This window comes from Rhopalosiphum maidis, chromosome 2 (genome assembly GCF_003676215.2).
Source record: "Rhopalosiphum maidis isolate BTI-1 chromosome 2, ASM367621v3, whole genome shotgun sequence".
Classification (NCBI taxonomy): domain Eukaryota; kingdom Metazoa; phylum Arthropoda; class Insecta; order Hemiptera; family Aphididae; genus Rhopalosiphum; species Rhopalosiphum maidis.
This window is the reverse complement of record NC_040878.1, coordinates 14982991-15006990: the sequence shown is the minus strand read 5'-3', so window position 1 is coordinate 15006990 and position 24000 is coordinate 14982991. Positions and strand designations below refer to the sequence as shown.

At 28.8% G+C, this 24000-nt stretch overlaps 1 protein-coding gene across 2 annotated transcripts in view; it reads left to right on the top strand.

Moving 5' to 3' along the window:
* Nucleotides 1-24000, top strand: part of LOC113554102 (melatonin receptor type 1A-like) — a 99401-nt gene that overhangs the window by 23136 nt on the left and 52265 nt on the right. Inside the window, exon 2 of one of the 2 annotated variants that reach the window (XM_026957793.1) lies at nucleotides 14572-14715. The exons of the other annotated variant lie outside the window; for it this stretch is intronic. Within the exon in view, the coding sequence (XP_026813594.1) occupies nucleotides 14689-14715 (27 nt within the window). The 5' untranslated portion in view covers nucleotides 14572-14688. The remainder of the gene's footprint in view (nucleotides 1-14571; nucleotides 14716-24000) is intronic. 2 annotated transcript variants of the gene reach the window in all.

Below are 24000 nucleotides of genomic sequence, written 5' to 3'. Positions count from 1 at the left end.
GATGTCGACCTATCCAATAATAACGACGAACGCACGCATTGATATATTATGACCACTGTACAGACGCAGACCCACACACTACCATTAGTTCAGCATTGCTTCCTCGACGACTAAACGAATAATAATTATTGAACGAGACGACTGGCAAAGGCTGTTGATCGTGTCTCCACTCATCGCAACACTATCGTGTACTGCTATCATGCTAATCATTATATTCACCTGAATCGACACGCGTCGATGACTCTTGCACAAATGTTTACTCGACGCCTGAACTATCCCGGCACTGAAATATTCGTGACCGACCGGCGTACACGCGTGTGCGGGTTATAATATAGTATCGTGTCAAAATATGTAATGCGGGCAAATTCGTTTTTCGACTAAGTCGTCACGACATTATACAGCAAGACGTCGCAGTACACGGTGACACGGCATACGCGTAATATATTTCTCGTGTCATTTAATCACCGGCTGATCTGCGGTGACAGCATGTGGGGATTCTGTACCGCAATAAATAATAATGTGCTTATCGACATTTAGATAGGAGATTTGTAGACGGGATTCGCGCGACTGATTCCGTCAGCTAGACAGATTGGTATTTGGATCTGCAGCGCGTCGATCGATTGTCCATCATGCTTTACAGAACCCGATTTTGCGGGACAAGGCTGCTGCAGATACATACCGCGAGTATAAAATACACAACAATATAATGTGTTGCATAAATTACGCGAGGGTAGATATACGAGTTTCGGCTGAAAACCACCGACGTTGGCGAAAAGATGCGATTTTATTTATAATAACGAAAAAAAGTCGACTCACAGCAGCAATTCACAAACATTTGTTCTGGGAATTACGTATTTTACTAGAGTGACGGATGTATAACATTTTCTCCTCTTCTTGTCCAATCCGTTATATGCGGTTGACAATCTCGGCCAATGACGGCGGCAGTGACGTTCCGTTAAAAGTCAGGACCAGTGTACCGAAATTAATGTCACATGTCACGAAATTGGGGTCGTGTACGTTTTATGCTTTTCGAAAGTATTTTACGGTTTTAATGAAACATAATACTTATCACATACTTAATTTATTATTTAATCATTTGTATCATCGTAATTCCTACTGCTACACTAATACATTACTGTTTTTTTTTATTATTCTTATTAAATTATCATGCTTTTTTACTATTTATCCGGTTTTGTTAATAATTTTATGCCAAATTCACAAAGTTAACGAAAAAAAATTATTATTCACAAAAAATGTATAGACGTAAACGACAAAATAAGAAAACTGATTTATCATCGTATAACTTTATTATTTTTGTATTAAATATTTCTAATTAGTCATTAAATCTATTTTTTTTTAAATAATACATAAACATATTTTTATGTCGGTGATCGTGTACAATTGAACATCGTTTACCATCAAACGTTAATCACCTGTGAGTATGATTTTAACAAATTATTAAATTAATTGAAAAATAACTAATTTAACTACAAAATACAAAAAAAAAAAAAAATACACTATACAACCATGCATATATAATAATATAATAATTATGAAAAAATAATATAATAATATATCATGTGTGAATACCACCCGAGAGTGATCTACACGCCCGTGTACCGAAATTGCATATTGGCTACGCCGATTAACGAACATAATATTATTTTATCCAATTTATTCTAAAAAAAATAGGTATTATTAAAGTTAATAATATTAATAATATTTCAAATGAAAAACCTTATACCTACCACATACTGAGTTTATAGTTTGGTCTCTGGTGCACATTTAAGATTTATAATAGTTATCATTAATATTTCGAGCACTAAAAATGTTCAATTATAAACTTTAAACGTATTACGTTTTGTTTTATCAACAAATTATTAATAAATAATTAACATGATTTAAATTAGTTAAGTAGATTTAAGCTACTTTAAAAAGCAACTTAGTAACTCACATTTATAATTTATAATACGTATCATAACGCATTGGTTAGGTATTTATTATATTATGGAAAAAGCCATTGAAATATTTTGTACTTATATTAAAATTGATTTTTTTGATTCCATTATAAGTTTTTACTTTAAGACAATTTGTACATATTTATACGGAGGATAAATAGCTGTAGAAAAATTTCTTAATTGTTAATTTTAAGTTTCCACAACATCATCAAATGAATTACAAGAGTATTATATTCAAAACTTTAACCGTAAAATATAGTAATATTGTAAGTCATCAATATAAATGAAATAGAAACGTCGGACGTTTGAGTTTAATTGTGCACGAATGTTCTTCTACAAAATATCAAATGAGAACACTTTGATTTTTGCTAAATTGTTTGGCCAACATTATATTTTACGTCAGTTTTTCAGATATTATAGTTGCACAATATATGCTAAATTTAGAAAAATAATAATAATAATGAATTGTTAAAAATATATAATAAAACTAATGTTGTAAATATTATTAATATTATATTCAATTATCATACTTTATTTGTGGTCCCTTAAACAGCCGATGTTTTACCGTTCACTAATAAATCAAAATATTGTAATTTACTGTTTAAATATCATAGGTAATAAAAATAAGGCATAGCGAATGAAATGTTCAAACAGTGGTCGTCAAAATATAATTGATTTAGTTACCTAAACCGTTGAGTTGTTTTAAACAGCTATCACAATAATATTTTTTGGTAATAAATCTTACGACTTCGAGTATATCGAGTATATGCACACTATAATAAAGCTGTTTCCAGCTGTTTTCAGAACTTTTGGTGTACCGCATACGATAATACCCCTACCAATTCGCTACCTGTGACTGTAATCGTTTTCAATTCACCGCGGCGAAGACTTGGCTGATGTTAATGCGCGGTTACCACAGTTTAATGTCCTTCACATAAATGTTCAAGACTTGGGTACAAACGTTAGTCGTATGAATCAAACAACCATCACAAACCGTTTAAAATGCAGTTATTTCAATATTATAATATTATACTTATGAAAATAAAGTAAAATGTCGATTAGTGACTAAAAAACGATAGCTGATATTATATCACTGCTCGATATAAACTGGTGTTTGCTACGCACAATTTTAAAATTAAAATAAAAGTCAGTAACCATTTTTTAAATAATCGATAAGAATAAGAAAAAACTTTCTGAGTGAAACTTTATTGAAAATTCGATGAAATACAGGTAAAATTGGTATATCTACTGATATTTACAGTTTACACGAACCTCCCAAAAGTGTTAAGATTTTTTTGTGTTTCGTTAATGGTTATTAAAAATAATTCGTATATGTCCAAGTGTCTAATGTCATTGATACTTTTTTATTATAATAAAAAAAATGCACAATTGGTTTTATAAAAAATAGATGTGTCTTAAGTAGAAATAATTTTCCTTAGGCATTGCATGAAAATAAAAGAATGACTTCTTTAAATTAAAATGTATATCAACATATTTGCCCGGAACATGATTACAAACAAATAAATAAAAACACGTAATATTAAAACTAAATATATTTTTTGTTTTCTCTCAAGATATTAAATGTTTGATTCATTCTCGTACCATACCAATGGTTCACTCGGTGTAATGCATATAATATTAATTATTAATATATATGCGATTTATTTGCTTTAACAACAGACAAGAGCTGAAGAACTCTAAGAATACCAAAAACGTTCTCAGAACGAATTCGAATATCAATCTATTTATAAATTATTCAGACACACACACATAGGTACATTCGTCGTGGTTTAACGCCATCCCACTCTCGTATACACGCAGCACACTCTCTGTGAAATTTTCAATTCTCGAATAATAGTCGATTTATTTATATTTAAATTAAAGTTTATCCGTTAGACGAAAAGGTACTTTATTATGGAGTATAACACAAGCGCTGTGGCTCGCCTGTCATTCCGAATATAACGATACTTATTATATATATATTTATACCGTTCCAGCTGCAGTTTTGCCGTAATACTATACCGAGAGAAGAGAGAGTAATAATAATGTTTTACGTTCATGGTGAGACGCATGTAAGTGACAACGGGAGACGTCTTGTGTAGTTGTAAATGGTTTATTTGTCTTTACCCTGCATGTGGTTAATTCACGCTGAATTCATATATTATAATATAATGTTATGCGCTTGAAACGATCTTCATACTCAAACTTAATTGGACAAACTTTTGCCTAGGAGATTATAAGAAAACAGATAGTTTTATTTTTTTACGTTACATTAGCTGTTTACAGCTAGCGAGTACATAATATGTCATATGATATATCAAATTATATTATTATATGACTATAATATTGTTATTGTGGTTTATGTTATAGTATATATTATAATGGCTTCTATTAGAAAGTATTATAATGTAATACCAATGATGATCTTTCAAGTACAGAAATATCGATTTACCGTTACTAGAGTAACGACTTTGTGGTCTAACCGTGCAATTAGTGATATTATTTTTTTTTTTTTTACTGTTTCTGTACGTTTCTTCGTGTTTTTGTCTACATTTTAAATTATCTTTATTTTTACAATTTATATTCTAAAATATTTGAATTTTATTACAATCCGTGTATATTATGTATAAATGGCATACATTGTTATTAATCATAATATACATTTATAAATTTTGTTAAAAACCTAACCGAATTGCTCGCGATCAGAAAATGTGCAGTCTTTATTGTCGCGTATATCGTATGCAAAATATGTAGTACTAAGTATACTGGCATATACGGACGCGTGTGTTATAATACATAATATATACACACGCCCTGCAAATATAATGCAGTATAACTCACGCGTAAATTGGACCGAGACGCGGTTTTGCACTTAGCGCCGTTTCGAAAATTGATTATCGAGAACGTTTTAAGCGATGTTTCGCCGGCCCGGTTCGGCCACTAACCGTATTTCCAAACAAAGTCCGGTTAAAAAAAACAAGTGAAATAATCCTACTATAGTTTATGAATAATAAATATATGTGTACGTATCGCATATAATATAGAATAATGTACAGTCATCATCATTGTTTCGATTTCTAGTTTGTGTACCAAATGTATTATTATATAATATATACCTAGTGACACATCACATCGTATCATAGACGTCGGCGGCTCGATCGATTAACTGGCCCTCTTGTCTTCGTCTCACACCCTCTCCACGTAGGTACACCTACATAATATTCCCCGTGTACTGTGGAAAGCGATATACCTATGACGTGTTGACATTTACATAACACGCGCAGTTTGCCGACGACCGCGTGTCGTACACTTCTTATCACGGTTTTCAGTTTACACACGGGCACAATACGACTGGCTACGTCATTATACACGTATTGTAATGAAGAATTTCAGTTAAACTAACGTTGGGCTCCAGTGTTTTATATATACAAGGGGGTGTGCGAGAGAGAAACTTTTGAAATGACCGTAATATGGTATAGTCAAATCGATAATTTAATGAGCGCCCGTCGCGGCGGCACCCGTTACATATTTCATTGAGGTCTGTTGAGGGGCGCGTATTTTATATACGTATACACATAATAACAATATAAATACAGGTAGGGCGTAACAAGATGGTCACGGTCTGCTTGTGTGCGCTGTTGAAAATACTGTTGATATGCACCTGACGATTCGTTTGAGACTTCTGGTGCGAATAAACTGTATAATAAGCGCATTTCTACATCGAATTCGTTATATATATAATAATAATAATAATAATAATAATAAAAGGACGATAGAGTTTTGAGAAAAATAATCGTATCGGTATGACGTATAATACTCACGAAGAAAAAAAAACATTTTGATGAGTGATCTGATTAAAGATAAAATATTATTAGGTTAGACGACGGTTTTAACTTTGTGTAAGCTATAATAGTATAATACTATCACTGCGACCTTGATACATTTTTTTTAATGGCATAACAAAAATATTGTTTAACTTTGCACCATAAAAAAATAAATAAATAAATATTATTCATGAATAATTATGGTTTATCGTTTTGAAATAATGTCCATTGTAAAATTCTTATTCTCTTAGTTTTTATGTTACCCGATAAAAAATATATAAATGACAGACAGCGCGGCATTTTTAGTATGTTTTACTATTAGTAAGCCACATTATACAACATGTTAAGCGTATTGTAGGTTTTCGATTAGGCAACGTTCGTATATTTTAAATAAGTTAAGTTTTGTGTTTTAGTACTCGACAAGCGTAGTCAAAACGCTTTTATAAAATTAAATCAATTATCAATTTGTATAGTATCTATGGTGATAATTGCTATACACAGCTGTATTTATATATTTATTCTTCAATAAGATAATGGGCTCCGCCGAACAAGTTCATTTCGGGACTAAAAAAATATAAATGGGCAGTACAATTAATGGTGAAAAAATTTTAAAGTTCGACTTTTAATGTAGTATTTTTTTACAGCGCCAAACGTGTAATTTACCGTATATGCTATTTACGGGAAAACGTGCAAACTACCGATATACCAATTTACCGTACAAAATTTTATCAAAACTACAATTAAGATAACATTATGTCTGTTTAGGAAAAGGTCTTTTCTTAATAAAAGATATTTAACCATACGATAAAAAAGAATTATAAATTAGTTTAACCGTGACTATTGTTGAGGTTGATGCGATAAATTCTTACGGTTTTTGTGTGATTTTATTATTGTTTTTAATCTTTAATCAATGTTAAAATTATTGAATACAGATATAATACAGTGTAATGTCATGCTGAAATCACGTGTGTGTAATTTTTTTTTAAATTAAGACGTTTTAACTCGAAAATATATAGATTTTTTTGAAAAATTTAAAACGTTTTGAAAAATAATTTTAATTTTTTACATATTAGGTTTGCAGGTTTGATAGAACTCACATTTTAAGAACGGTAGATCAACAGTATAGCCGGTAGATCGCAGTGCCTATTTTCAAGTAATTACGTTTTATTAATTAGAAATCGTTATCACCCGATCTCTATTATTATTCATATGTACGAATTTCAATCAGTATCATAAATAAGTAGTTTATATATTATAAAGAGTAGAAAAATGAATATGTTAATAAATTCAATCGAGATGTATACATATACATATATAATGTATCCTTTAGTTAGCTTATGATCTAAAAAATATAAGCTCATAATACAGTATAAAACTGCGTGCGTAATCATATTATCTACTTACACGATGCATCGATTTAGTAATTACAATAGATAGAATAGGTAATATAAAGTATTATGGATAGTAAACGGGACCAATATAATGTTGTATCGTCATAATATACTATTTTTAAATGAAACTTTGATTTTTTTAAACAAATGTTATTGTTTAGATTGAATTATTTGTCGGATGACTTCTTAAAACGACATTTTTTTAACATCCAGGATACTTTTTATTCATTTTACGATAAATAATTATTATACTTTTTAAAATTAATAACTATTGAATAATTTTATTACTATTTTTAAATTTATAATAATGACAGCTTTCACAAAAGCTACATATATTACATCACAATAACTCATATACGAGTTTGATCACATACAACAAGAAACTAAATATTTATTAAAATGATTACCGACGTAAGCTTCTCTCTTAACGTAAACTGTAGCTAACGGTTCTCTTGTGTTTGCATATAACCCATGATAAAAAAAAATATTAAATTATATTAAGAGGGTTTTTGGAACAATTACAATTTAAATTGAAGTATAATGTATATTTTAATTGAACTAATAAATGTTTAATACAAGTCAACACCCAATATATAATTTTCAGTAAAACTTTTAACATTATAACGTTCAAATAATACGCACTGCTATTATTTTAGTTTTATACATTTACTTGTTTACCGTCAACGTTAATTTATGGTAACTAAGTAGTACATAATACAATATAACACTATAACACGTGAAATAAGAGTATACTCGTATAACAAATTATTCATACTAATACAATAGAAGTTTGTATTACTCTGTACAGCAGCACATTTTAAGTTATTATACTTCATGATAGTAAAAACACCGTTATAAAAAATTTAATTACGAACATTTATAATTTTTTTTAATTATTCTCTATAGTCTCTTACTAATTTGTACGTTATGCGTATCCTTATTCTATTTCTCAATCAAACATTTATAAATAATAGAGTGAATTCAATATTTCGATGTACAAACCGTAATCAATATAAATTTTTACTTATACATTAAGCTTTGGTGTGTTGTACGTTGGAAAGTTTCTTCGGACATCATAGGTATACTCCGCGCACATGTGTTATATTGAATAAGTCGCTTTTAATTGTTTTATGAGCACTAAAATTGAATTAGCTGAAACACGTTGTTGTCGATCCGTATACTCAGAATACGCTACATCACTACACGGTAGAAGTCTTCGTGGAAAATATTAAATGTATTTAAACATATTTTTAAGTTTCTAATAGTAATTTACAGTAATAATTATAGTACCTCGTTAATTATTATTTATGATATTTACCTACTCGTCACAAACAGTTTTTCGCACAACAAATGATCTGTCCCGCGCAAAGTATACTACCTGAAGGATTAATAATATGTTTTCGGAATAAACGAGATTTACGTGTACATGAATAAATCGATCTTCACTCTCGTCACATTTTCTGCGTAAAAAAGAAACCACGATGATTTACTATTCACACAACAATGACATTCCGTAGTTCCGAGTACAGGATAGATTGTTTGTTCAAAAAAATGTGCGTTCGTGTAGAGCTCTCGAGTTTATCAAGTTTGATAATCATTCTAGATCCACGCAATTATTTTTTGATATTATAAATAAACGTAAATAATTCTAGTTTTGTATATAACGATATAAGCATATTATAAGAATAATAAATGTATTTTTGTATAGCAACATATTATAAAAGCGAAATAAAGATATGTATTTACGTATGCTTGTATTATGCATTTTATATATCATATACAGTATACAAACATACGTGGAAAAACTTTTGTTTTTATATAATATCTCATTTCTTTTACTGGTCTCTGACATAAACCATTTAATTTGGACACGTAGAAACAAACAAACAAAAAAAAAATTATTCTAAACCGACCGTGTACATGCGAAAATAGACATTACCTACCTACTAGAAAATGTAATTTATTTTATTAATTAATGTTTTGAAATTTATTTCAGTCGCCACGAACAATATTTCATGTCTTTCGAAATGAGTTTTTCCAAAATTTTCAATCTGTTTTATAGAACGCTGCACCTTATATAATTTGTATGTATTTTTTTTCTTAACGAACACTGTAACTCAGATACGTATCGCATGTGAACCATATTGTTTGTATTATTTTATTAGTGATGAACTTATCGGAGTCAGAGCAAGTAACCCTAAATTTTATGTCGAAACTTGTGTGCCAGCGAGCTTATTATAGTGTATATTTAGGGCGCAGGATTACAACGATTTGTGTGTCTTGGACGCAGATTTCTAGGCGCCGTTCGGTTAAATTTGTCTGCGTTTAGTCGGGAAAAAATCATAAACATGTCGCGCACTACTTTATTATTATTATATTATACAATGCAATAATTCGCTATTTCCGTTATATTATTTAACGGTCAGATATAAAAGAAACGTCGTCCGTCTAGTTAATATATGCTAACGATTAAATTTAGGCTTTTATTAGCGAGAAAAATAACAGTATGTATATATATATATATATAACTCAATAATACAGTGCAATGATAATATCTGTGTAAACAATATATGCACGTTGAGTGTGTACGAATGCATGAACATATTATAATCCACTCGAAATCGACGAGCACTCGGGATATATTGCTGCTCGAGGGTCTTCGTTTCGGTATTATACCTGCGTCGTAATAACGAATCGAGCTTTTGGAACAACAATATTATTATATTATACACAATACATTGCATCTTTATGTTCACTCATAAATTACGAAAATTCTATAATACACGCACAAAACTTGTATAATATTGTCAATTCTACCGTTATCTGTCATCGGGACTTTTTATTTTTTTGTCAAAATAGTACCCTCGTCATCCCCTCCCTCCACAACATCCGATGTTACCACACGACTGTCGTTATATAGGTATTCGAGAAGAAAAGACAAATTTAAAATAGCTTACAATATAATAAATTATGTTCCTATACAATGCATGTATATAATAGATGCATGGTGTCAGTTACCATAAAAGTTATTTTCACTATTTTCCTCTAAGTTGTTGCATGCGATTTATTTGAATCGAATCTAACGTTTATTTTATAATACATTTTTTTAAGTGACTGAACGACGATACCATATGTCTTTCCTGTTCTAAATAATAAATTATTTTTATATTTCAATAAAGAGTATATTAATATTTGTCTTAATATAAGTTCACGTTGATTAAAATGTGTGTGTGTGTGTGTGTTATTTGTGTCTGTAAACGCTTTTTGAGGCAGTAAAATACTATAATTTTTAAAAATGAGGTCAAATACTAGAATAAAATTGGATCTAGTCGGTAATATTTCATATACAAAAAAATAAAAAATAATAATTAGTGCTTAGCAAATTAAGAAAGAATAAATTTTACAAGGATATATTTAATTTTTTTTGCTATCAACTTATTTTTGATTTTTGCATATACAAGAAATGTTTCAGTTGCATTTAAAATCTACGTCAGCTATCAAAATGTTTTTGAGAAATGGTAGCATACTTACTCGATTTTGACCGAGCTTTAAGCTAAACAATTTCTTGAACGCTACGATTTATTATTGTACTCACTTTCAAATTTATAATAATAATAAAGTACACCTCAGTATCCTGGTCCTAATGTATACCGCTATCCCGCCCAGCTTTTTAGTATTTTGTTTTAAATCAATACGTACAGATATTGGAATATAAATTTGGACCCATGATAGTTATTATTCGTTTGTTATTTATTGTTTCGACGTCGTTAGTGCAACGCATGGTAAGGTTTAAAAGGCAATGTGTCCGTAGTGAGACGAGTGTGCAGCCATTTTAGACCGAAAATATTAATCATCGACCAGAATAAAATGACGTATAAAGACCCACAAACTGAAAACGCTTCAGTAAATCTAATTAATCTATATAACCTCACGACTCTTTATTTGCAAGACTAATCACAAAGCTTAAGTCGATTGTAGTTTCTTGTATTCCTATTTATTATACTGTTTGGTATTATTATTATCATTATGATTTTCGTATAAATTTAAAATACATATAATTATTAATTTATTTGTGTCATTATGGTCGCTAGTTGTGTTTCATTTAACTAACAAGTTTAAATGGCTTGGGCTAAGTATTACCTGTTGCAAAGAAGTGTTGATTATTTTATTTACCTACCTCGTTATTTTTACCGCTCACGTATTGTGAGGTGTCAACTATGTGAATGATGTTCAGTTTTAGAAACACGGAAAGCTGCTTATTGGATTTTTCAATCATTTATTAGAAAACATTTATTTCAGTACAACGTTACTAGTCTTGTTACCTTAATGAAGTACGAACTAGATTTGTAATATTTGTATTTTGTATAAAACATTTGTTGACAATCTAAAAAGTGTTTTTTTATTATTATTAATAAAGTATATATAGTTATTTTTGACAATATAATGTGCATAAAACAAGTGTATTATAAAACAAATAATACTGACTCAATTTCACAAAATATCGTTAGTTATATGAAAATAACATTTTTAATTATTATTTTACAGAGTAAAATGAAAATAACTATAAGCGTTAAAAAAGCACAGCGTTTGAATCATAAATATTTTAACAATAAATGATTCCGTATAAATCATACCAACGGTTATCTTTATATTTATATACGAGAAAGTAATTTACTGAATTCCTTTTGAATATTAATGATTGATTTTGAAATTGAATAAATCCAGAAAAAAATTATTTTAATGAATGCTAATAGTATAAATGCATTGAAAACTTGACTAGAGATTAAATAAAATGTACGTTGGAAAATTATATGAATACATTATGAACAATGATACGTTATAATTAAAAAAAATAAATGCTTTAATAATTTAAATACTACTTTATTTTGTATTAAACATATGTTTATTACATAATACACAACATTAAATATATTATATTATTCATTTTCACTATTTCATGTATTATTTTTTTTTATTCACAATTTTGTAACGCTTCAAAATTATAAGAATAGTATTAATTACTATATAAATTTTAAATTTTTAATTGCTATTTATAACTTATAATTAATATATTTGAAAGATTTTATTTTTATATTTTAGTAATAAATATTTTTTTGAATATTATTTTAATATTTAATTATTTTATGTATGATAAAATATTAATTATATATAAACATTTGGTACATAATTAACAATCTTACGCTAGCTGATTTATTATTGCATAATTTTTTTTTCTTTAAAAAAATTAAAGATTAAAATTAAATTGTAGACAAAACTAATAAATTATGCATTAAAACAGATTGTGCACTAAATTAATAGTTAATGAAAATGTTTGGATACTTTGACATAGTATAATAATTATTAAAAATAAACTTACCAAACTACCTAATTGATGAATATTATAAAATTAAAAAAAAAAATGCAAAGACTTTAACGCAATAAAATGTCAGTTTAAAACCATTTAAATCTGTAAATCTAATATTGTTTGAATAGCGTAAATCCCTGTAGAATGATAAGGTATGTTTAATCCATGACCAACAAACGACATTGAACGAGTATATGTTTAGATATACCTGGAAACCAAAGAAAGTCTGACAGTTTTAGATTAACATTTTACACAAACAATCTTCAAGAAAACGTCACATATGCATGTTTTTATTTCAAATATAAACTACGCACAATATACCAAATTTGAATTCAGCAGAATCAATTTTATATTACACTGTTGTTACTTTTGATATCAAAGTGAATTTGTTTACTATTAAACTTAAAAGCAAGAGTATTATATTTCGTTGTACATCGGTTAACGTAATATATTTTAATACTTAAGTGAATTATAAGTTCAAACATAAGATATTGAAATTAAAAAATACAAATAATTCACTCAAAAATTGAAATATCGTAAAAACCGACGAATAATATTACTATTATTAAGTTTGATTGTAGAGGCCAAATCATTATAATCTCAAATTACTAAATAATCCAAATAAATGTAGTTAAAAATACAAAAATGATTCCGATATACGTAAATGTATGACGCGTACTCAAAGTCTTAGAGTGTAAGACAATATGTATACGAATTACGAGTTAGTATATTTATTGAACTAAAACATAGTGAAGAGTGTAACTATTATATGATTATTATTTAAATTATTATACAAACGCTTGCTTACAATATTTCATCGTTCAAGTTAATGTTTTTTTTATAATTGCAGAACAGCACACTTGACTGTGTAACGGTGTAATCGTTTTGTTTATAATTATGTTTACAAATTATTGAAAATATCAACCATACATTCTTTAAAAGTTTCACTTATGTATAATACAATGACTATTTACATAAAATGTGTGCTCATAATAAAAATTATAAACGAATCCTAATTTACTAACACTGTTAATAATTGTGAAAATTAGCTGCACAAACACTATTTTGTGCAAATTTTTGTTAGTTGGGCATTTAATTAAAAATTTACCAATCAAAAAAAATAAAAAATTTTCAATTTCTTCAGTATAATCTTAAACTAAATTACTTACTTATATGTTTGCATTAAATATAATTTCTTAATTATTACCATAATTTATAATTATATTGTGTTACGTATATGCAATCATAGTTCATCAAATAATTTTATTTGTATACATGAATATGCTATATATTGTTATTATTTTTATTTATATGAAAATTGTATTGTTGTGATCATGATAAGAGTTAGTAAGCTATTAGTTTTAATCTTCCTTGTACCTATTTGTTTAGATTTAGTGCCGAATTATATCGATATTAAATATATGTCATATCATCTGCTCCAACAATATGCCGTCTTCCGATTAATTACTTTTAGTTTCATTTTTCAAAATGTTATATCTATATAAAGTAAAGTTTATAAATTTATTTTCAATTATACAGTTCAATTATTTTAATACCTAGTTAAACAATAATGATAATAATACAAATTATAAAAAGTAGTCGGTTAATATGATTAAAATATTAACAAGTATAAACATTATTAAAAAAAAGAAAAAAGATACCTATACAAAAATATTTACGCAAGCATATTTTGACTACAAATGATAATAATATTTTATATACGCGAAGTATTTAAACACGGTGTACATAAATATTAACGAGTACTCGTTAAGTTATTAAGTATATTATAACGATGTTTAAATTACATTATCATAATTATTATACAGGTATAACAGGGATAACTGCAGGAAACGGTGTTATTTAGTACGACAGCGATGGTTCAAAGTTTCAGACATAAAATAAATCTTAACGATGATAGGTCTAAATACATCTCTCAATTGTACACATTTTAGTAAACTAACATTTAATTTAATAATGCACAGGGAATATACTGTACAGATATAATTTAACAATTGTATGCGTTGTGTTTTTAGATCGCTGAGCAATAAATTCGAGTCAATTATCGGGAATTAACCACTAAGAACGAGCGGTGTTCACCATAAAAGAACGCTTCATTAGCCCCACAAGACGTGGTCTAATTGGGCTTATGAATGTTTAACATGTCTACTAACCTAGAAGTAAGTCGTTACGATATTTTAGTTTATACGTTTATATCGCGCGTGAACATTATGTATTTACTTGTCTATATTTCAGTTTTTTAATAAATAACAATAGGATATTAAATCCATTTCGAACGAAGTCAATTTTAAAGCCATCTGTTAGGTAGGTATACCTGAGCGAAAATCGTGTAATAAAACCAGCTAGTTGTTAAATTTGATTTCAGTTGTATTTTCAAATAATCGACGTGAAATATATTTATTAAACAATAACACTTTTGCAACGATTTATTGGTTCGTATTAGAAAATCACAAAAATGTCATACATTATATTTTAGTAAATACTTGAATATACTAAAAAAAAACCTAACCTAATGATTAAAGGTTTAGTTTGAAATATCACGATTGAAATTAAATACAATCGGTGTGCAAACCAAAAATAAATTATATGATTTAATCGTTTACAATGACGACTTTATCGTATATAATCACAATCTATTACGAAACGAAGATGTTACAAAATCGACAATCTGTAAAGTGTATATATTTACAACTGTCGTGTATACTTCGGGTATTTGTAGCTCCTTATCAATAGCTGGCATTTTGGTGCGTATTTGAATGCATGTCGAAACGGAATAACGTACACACTGATAAAAAAAAGATTTACAACAAAATATATCACTCGTGAAATCAAACGTTTCCGATCGCGAAATTTAAAATGCCCGCAGTGAAGTTGTATGTATATGTGGGATGGGGTATAAACATGTTCTGCTACGTACCTATACACAGCAACGTTTGATTTATCGTTAGCTCCTAGGGTCTTCGCTGATTTTTCATCCATAATTACTCCGATCTATCATGAAATATTTATTCTTTTGCCTACAGTATATCAGATTTGATGTTGCATTATGGTAGGTATGATTTTTTAAATAAAAAAGATAATGGCCGTGATATATTTTGCGAAGCCCTTTTCCGTTACGTCAAAATACCTAACCAAAACATCATCATTATATTAAATGAATTCTGACGTTATAACAGCGATGCAAGCCACAAAATGACGATCATTACACTTACGACACTTCATGACTAATTTAAATGCGTTTAAATAAATTAAAACGTAAATAAATAAAATAAATAAAAAATAAAAAAATAATTAATAAATTAATTGATTAACGCGGTTAATCATAAAATCGACTGTTGCATACGTATACCATATATGTTTTGTGGTCACGGCTATCAGCCCTTAAACACATTCGCTTCCTCGATTTCTCATCCTCACCGATCACTCCAAATTTCAACCTGTATTTGTATCTAATTCCTTCAAATATCTTGATTATTTTTTCTATTGAAAATTCACTTTAAATCATAATTCTTCAAACTTTTCTTAATGCACACATGGCAGTGGTCCATAACGACCGTAACACATAAAAAGTACCTAGGTTGGGTTGCGTATATAATATATATATGACACTAACTTATTCAATTTTAATGTATATACTATATGTACTACATAATATATATATAAGTAAACATGTATATAATCAAACTTTTGTATTTTTATATAAAAGTTAAGGACTCAATAAAATTGTATAGTGTCCTACCTGATGGAACTAAGGAACTCCTATTGCTTCCTATTGGGATATTATTCTTTAACGGATCTCGGTATTTGCGTCATTCAACTGTGCAATGACCCAAATCTATATTAGTACTATAGTAACTTAATATATAGTGTCTTTATAATGGTTATAACTGTAGTAGTTGTGTTTTCGTAACAATAATATCTTTTTGCTCGGAGAGTTTGACGACGCGGACGAGACGCAAACGAATGCACGCTTTTATTCCACTAATACCGTCTCCACCACCGCCACGTCACGGCGTTCGCCGGCAACAAATAAACGTCTCCACGCTTAACGTTCTTTTTTTTTCTTTTTCTTTCCTATCATTTTTTTCCTTCCCCGCCCATTCCGACCATATTCCAACGTGATGACGGACCAGACGATTTGTCTTCGTCGTGTACTTTTCCCGAGGAATCTCTCTACGCTTACGTTTACGGGCATTTGTGTGTATGTGTGTGTGTGTGTGTGTGTGTGTGTGTATAGTCGTGCGTATATTAATACACACCTCCACGTCTGCTCGTTTACTTTCTCCTCCACGTGTATGTATACATAATAACATCGTTTATGCGTGTACACAACAATCGGCACGGCCGGAAGTGGTCGGGCATTAAGTCGGAGAAGGTATACGAGATAGACGCACACACAGAGTCGGCGTTAAAAATAGCCTGGATGAGGGGATTTCGGTGAGGAATGGGAGAAGGGAATCCTCCAACAGCGCGAGCGAGCACAATCGATCGAATGACCCTCTCACACTCGCGGTAAAGAGAATACTCGCGTGTGATTGTCTGTATTATTATTTTTTCTATAGAGAAGGTATACCTTTAAATATATATATACGGTATAAACGCGAAGCCGAAATCTCAGTCTCGATGTTGCCGTTTTTTCGTCTCACCAGTTTGGCGCAGCACGCACTTTGAGCGTGAATGGTTTGCTTGTTAGTGTTTTTTTTTTTTTTTATTTTTTTTTGTTAACAGAAAAGTAAAATAATGCTGCAAAATAAATGTATACACTTATTATACGTATTTAGATATTTATTTGTGATGTGTGTCATTATATTTTACGAAAACGGTCTTGTCGTGCGTATTATATATGATCGACAGGCAAATAATCTCGAAACAAATACCTTTACACTATATCGCTCCATGTCTCCGTATAATATAAAACATCAGCCAAAACGCATGATCACAGGTGAAGATCTTTAATACGAATATAAATTATTCCTTTATATGTATATTGCATGTTAAGAAACTTCACTCGTCTTTTAAATTTACGGTACGTTAAATATTCTATTTCTACAGAATTTAAAGTAAGAGCCATAGGACATGCTTTGTTGTATGTATTACGTTTCATTTTAATACCCGAAAACTATATCTTTGTGTATTGTATATATATATATATATATAATAATAAAATAGAGTCATATCTATGGGAGAAATATTTTTTTTTGTTTTTTTTTTTTTTGAGTATAAACAGAACATTGTGTTTTATTTTTATCAACCATATTGTAGTAACATAAAAAATGAATATTGAAAATATGAATACACATATAATATGGAATCAGTTAAAATAATAAACGTTGTTGATCAATATAAGCTTTGTATATACACATACATTAATAGGTAGTATTACACTTATTTCTCCAAATCACCAATTACACATTTTAAAATAATGTTAATTTTTAGTGTTAATTGAAAAAATTACTTTTTAATCATATTAGATTAAATACATTTTTATGTTTAGTTCTCTCAGACAAAGTAAATACTTTCTTCTTAATATTTTCTTGAGCGTTTTAATTTAATAAACGTCGAAAGAAGTAAAACAAACATCTGAAACCATTAAATTATATTCAAACCTATATTTGATCGATTCCGGAGAGAATTACAAATGCAATTTGTCCATCAATATTGGATCAGCTTAGATAAATAACTTGAGTGGACGTTTCAACCACGTCCCGCATAAGTGGTGTGTCTGAGTTAGAAACGTACAACTACAAAGTACATTTTCGTTCAACACTACAAATGTTGTGTTGTTAACTTAAACATTAGTGTGATTCTATTATCAAACCTAAATAATAATAATATCATCTATAGAATGCTATATAGGTTTTTATTAAAATGAATAACTATGTTAAATATTACAATTTTAAAGTGATCTATATTCATTTAATAAATTAAATTTTAAAAAGCTCATAACTCGCTTTAAAATTAATATATCAATATAAAAAACCCACAAGGTGCCCTATATTACCTTAAGATAATGATATTACCCAAAATTGGTTTTCCTGAACGCAGGTTTTCTATAATATGCTTTGTTTGTAAAACAGAGATATAATATATGAGGGTTCGGCGTTCGTGTAATCGTCCTCTTCTTTTTCAAAAAGATTTGAATTCTTTTTACTAATATATTATATTATAAGCCACGCACAAAATGTGAACTTTATTCTCATAAAAATCATTAAAAATATTTTTCCTATGTACATTATACAATATTTTTGAAAGATATGATCGTTTATTTAGTTTATTATCTTTACTATTATACAGTGTCGATAAAAATAGTACAATAATACGGACTCAATTATTTATTAAAACATACTGGATAAAAATATAAATGTTCGTGACATTATGTATAATATTACTTTCATCGTTCATGCTCGATATTGTTCACATAAGTGTACCACTACTCGTGTATTTATTCTTTATTCACCTGCATGAGTGTAAGTCACGCATTAGTACTACATGGTTTTGTTTATTGATAATTTGCAATCTGACGATGGAGCGTGCTTGGGCGCCACGAAAATATTCCGATCCAATATTTCTTGAGACGAGTACGTTTTTCCTTGGGCCTTAAGCTTGATTAAAGATCTTATACATACTCTGCCAGCTACAATTAACCGGACATTTTTATTATTATTCCGTGCCAAAATAATGTCTGAGGATGCTTTTTAGTAATCTTTTAAATTAAAACTTTTAAGATCCGATAAATATAAAACCCTTCAAAATGACGTAAGAAACGCGTTGTGTTACAAATACAACGGAGTTGTAGTTCTATATCTTAACTATATTAAAGTTGTACGACTGTTACAATAAAATGAAGAAAATATTCTGTAAATAATTCAATGTACGCACAATATAAAATCTCAAATAGAACCACGAGTGTTGGTTTGAAAAAATAAATATTTAACTTTTAGACATATAATGTATTTTAAAAGTAGGTGCACAATACAATATATTTCTTTTGTCCATTTTTTTTCTTATTAGCAATGACACTTATTATGATGAATTAGTATGAAATTATACTGATTCATATACAAGAAATTAAAATATACATAAGTATTTTACGATTTTACATATTATAAAACAAAAATTATAAAATATACCTATAGTTAGTAGGTAATTAATAATTAATATATATATATTATTAAATACGGTTATTGTTTCTATGTATTTACTTTAAATTAGAATAATAAAGAAAAATTTTAAATTATCTATAAAACTTATAAGCTGTAAACTTAAATTTCAATTTCATTATACTAAATATTGTATAGTTATAGAAACGTTATTATTGAATATGAATATTATAAAACTAATATTTAACAGCTAATTAAGCATAATAATTAATGGATTTTGAAATTTTGCTGATTAATTTAAAAATAAACTTTTTTGTTTTGTTTTAGGTAGTATCTTTATAATAAACTAAATGTCTTGTATTAATATTGTAGAATACTTATCACTACAGAAAAAACTATATATTCGGGTTGTACGCTGAAGGCGAATATAAAATAAAACAAAAACCCATTTGGTTCCAAAGTACGAGTACAAAAGGTAAATTTAAAAAAACCCTATATGAGGCGTATATACTAAATCAAAATTATTGTCATTTTTTTTTTGTTTTGGCATATACCCATATCAAAAAACGATTATACTTCAAACATCAACAGAAAATCCATAGTATTATGACATTCTATCGTGTGCAGGCATTACTTATTCGATTTATCATCGGAAACTGCAGTGAACTTTCCGCTGCATGGTTGTTAGATGACAAAATCAACTGTGGTTATTTTGAAACCTTTTAGCGTATTATTATTAGAAATGCAGTACAAATAAAGGATCGTTGGTTTTTGAGCAGTGTACCGTAAACAAATAAACAAGCAGACCTGACACCTTTATGCGCATACCCGTTCAACATATAGCATAATAACAATGCATATATATTATATATATTATACAATATATATCAGTCAAGCATCAAAGCTATTATACGATCGACATTCATATACTTGTATAATATATTTATCTTGATCTATGACCGGAGAGCAGCGCCAGCCATCAATCTGCATGTCCTGCAATAGACTTGCACATAGCGCCGGCATTTTGTTTCATTGGGTACGTGTATTTATATATTGTTATAAAACAGATATATAATACATTTAAATGCGGATGGGTTAAAAAAATGCATACACGTGAAATGCCGTTGTGGTATGCAGATTTTATTGAGTAAAAAAACTTTAAATTGTTAACTCCTATCATGAATTATCGTTCTTGACAAAAAAATAACAACTATTATATTTTGACCTTATAGTATTATACAGATTTATCATCATTAACAATTATTAAATCAATGATAATATCCAAACGTATACACGTAGTCGTTTTGAACGTTTTGAACTTGCCCGATCAATCGTCATATAATGAATTATGGTATCATTGCTATAGGCGCCCGTTGATATACTTACTTTAAGGACTGTTTCTGTGAGTACGATCGATCAACAAATGGTACAAAGTTGGAAGGGGGGTGCGTGGGATGTTTATTTTGTTTAATAAAGTAAAAAATGTTACTATGTAATGTCGAGTAAAAATAAATATGCTTAGTAAAAACTTAAAACACAAATTTTAAATAATGAAAGGTCACGTAAACATTCTATTTCAAAATTTAAAACCGTGAATTATACAGAATAATCTATCAACTTGCATAAAGGTCCTTAAAACTCGGTGAAAAACACGTTTGAAAATAGTGCTTTCACCAACTACCTTGTATATGATATGCTTTTCTTGGATGGCCAAACGGACATGTCTGACATCTCGCCATCTCGGTGATAACTCTCACAGATTACCTATTCACAATGATATGCGTGCTTGTTGAGTGCTGATGCAGAATGACATTCTATTTTCACATGTAAATTTCCCACACCTTACTCTTCTGCCATTTATTAATCATATTGAATAGTATTTACACTTACCATACGATTTAGCATGGAATTAGGTTACATTATAGAAATAATACATCCATAGTTTTCAATATGAAAACTGCATGCGTGTGTAGATGCTTATGACTCAATATATTTTATATTAGCCCGAGCACGTACCGAGCAAATGTCACTATGTTATATACGTAGGAATATCCACGTACGGCTATAAAATTTATGTCACCGTCCGGTTTCTAATCAACAAGGTTGTAATTTATTAGCAAAGCCCATTTTCTGCGCGTTTTTGAGCGTAGTTCAATCCAATATCGGTTAATTTGATTTCACTGTAAAACACGCGAAACTGTTCATCGGTGCAGCGTGTGCTCATTGCAGTGATTGCTACATAAACATTTGTATAAACACACGTCGACCTTTCCGTTATCTTGTTATTTAAACGTATAAATTAATTACGTTAATGGTGTTTTTGGTGCAAAAACAAAATGGTAATAAAAATGGAATAAATGATATTTATAACATACGCTTATGGTTTTTCATTTTCACTTACTATATTATCATAATTTGATTTGGACGTCTATACATAAAAAACATGGATTTAGGTCATGAATTGACGAAAACTAAATAATATATTAGTGAGACAAGTAAAATATGTTTAGTTTATTAAAATTTCCAATTTATCATAAAATTAGAATGCTTGTGATGGACATTAAAGTCACGAAATCATAAAAAATTTAATTAAATTAGGAAAACGAATAGAGTAGATTAATTTTATTAAAAAAGACTGAAATAAATGATGAATTAAATAGCCAAATTTCACTAAAAATAAAAAAAACTAAACATTTTTCTTTCTTTTACATAAGTGTTAAATTGTAATTATATTAAACTAAATATAAATGATTATTTATTTTTTAATAATCTTTGAAAGTTAGTTAATATTACACAACAACTAAAAATATTTCGAATCGCATATTAAAAATAATAAAGCATACAGAAATTATACATATAACAATAGATAATGAGTACTTACTTTATTTAGCATATTTAAGTAAGGAAATTTTTCCTTTAAAATAATTCAGGTATTTAAACTAATAGCATTAAGTATTTTATTTCTCTGCGTATAATTATCTATTTATAATAATCTATTTTATACTATCATACGATAATGTCCTTTAGATTAATATAGTATAAATATATCAATATGTCATGAACTTCAATTTTCGTTTTCAAATTTCTTACAATAGTTCTCATTTCTATTCGTTTGTATAATTTGTTTTAAACGCCTCGTCCCTAAAAGGTTTGATCACTAAAAAAGTTTCAGACAAATGTATTCATTTTAACTTGTATTACAAAAATTTAGCAGTAGGTAGGTAGTAAAAGTTGAATTTTTTTTTAATTATTTATTATGATTTATCATAACTTAAGAAAAAACTCTACAATAAATATTTTAGATGGTAAACAATAAAAAGATAAATTTTCTATGGTTTGTTGATTATATATTTCTTTGTAATTAATAAAACTATATTTATCTATAAAATATGAGTTAATATCATTGATATGATATTTATAGTATTAATGTATTATATAAACTTTTAGATCGTTACGAAATCGTTTTACAAAAGTTAGTCTTAGATTTTTCAAACTCAATGTAATGTAAATACAATGGTCAATGAATTCTTATTTCTAAATAACGTGCGTCTATATAATTTTTTATTTCAACAACTGGCTTGTGAATGATGCATGTGACTTTTTACAATTTTTAATCCTGCTTTGACGCAATGCCTGGCGCCTAATCCTCGGTAGCACAGGATACGGACTACACGTGTCGTCAGGCTGTAAGTGTTCAAGACATATTTTAACAATGTAACGCATTGCACAGTGTTCAGTTAATATTATATAATACGCATTCGCGTACAACGACATAAAGAAATTCGGTTATTTATGGTCAAAAATTGTCCGTACTCACAGTCGCGAATACAAAACTAAAATACACGAAAACGGACAATACTGATAGCTGATGTTTTGATAGAAAAGAGAAGACCTCGTAAACAACGGTCGTAACGACTATTTTATAATATACGGACCAATAGAAAATATGTGGTTGCCCACTAGACACGAGCGCTTACCGTTAACCATAGAGTTGGCGGGACCTTTGGGATTTAACAGTTCACCAATTATCGGGATTCGCCGATAAATATTTAGGTAAAATTTATCAAAATGTCCGTTTGTGAATTCCGACGAATAACTAACCTTTTTTGTCTCGCGACTCACGAGTGTGAATATCCAGTAATGGTACAGTGCGCCGAAATTCCATTGAATTTGATGAACTTATATAAGATCCTACAAAGTGCAGATATTATCACATAATGATCGTCGAGACGCGTTGCTCTTTTTTCCCGAGGATTACGTTTCAGTTGCGGGAACGTTAAGGTAGAATTCACATCAGTCATTTATATTATTCACAGGTGCCAAGTTCCTTATATGAATACCTAC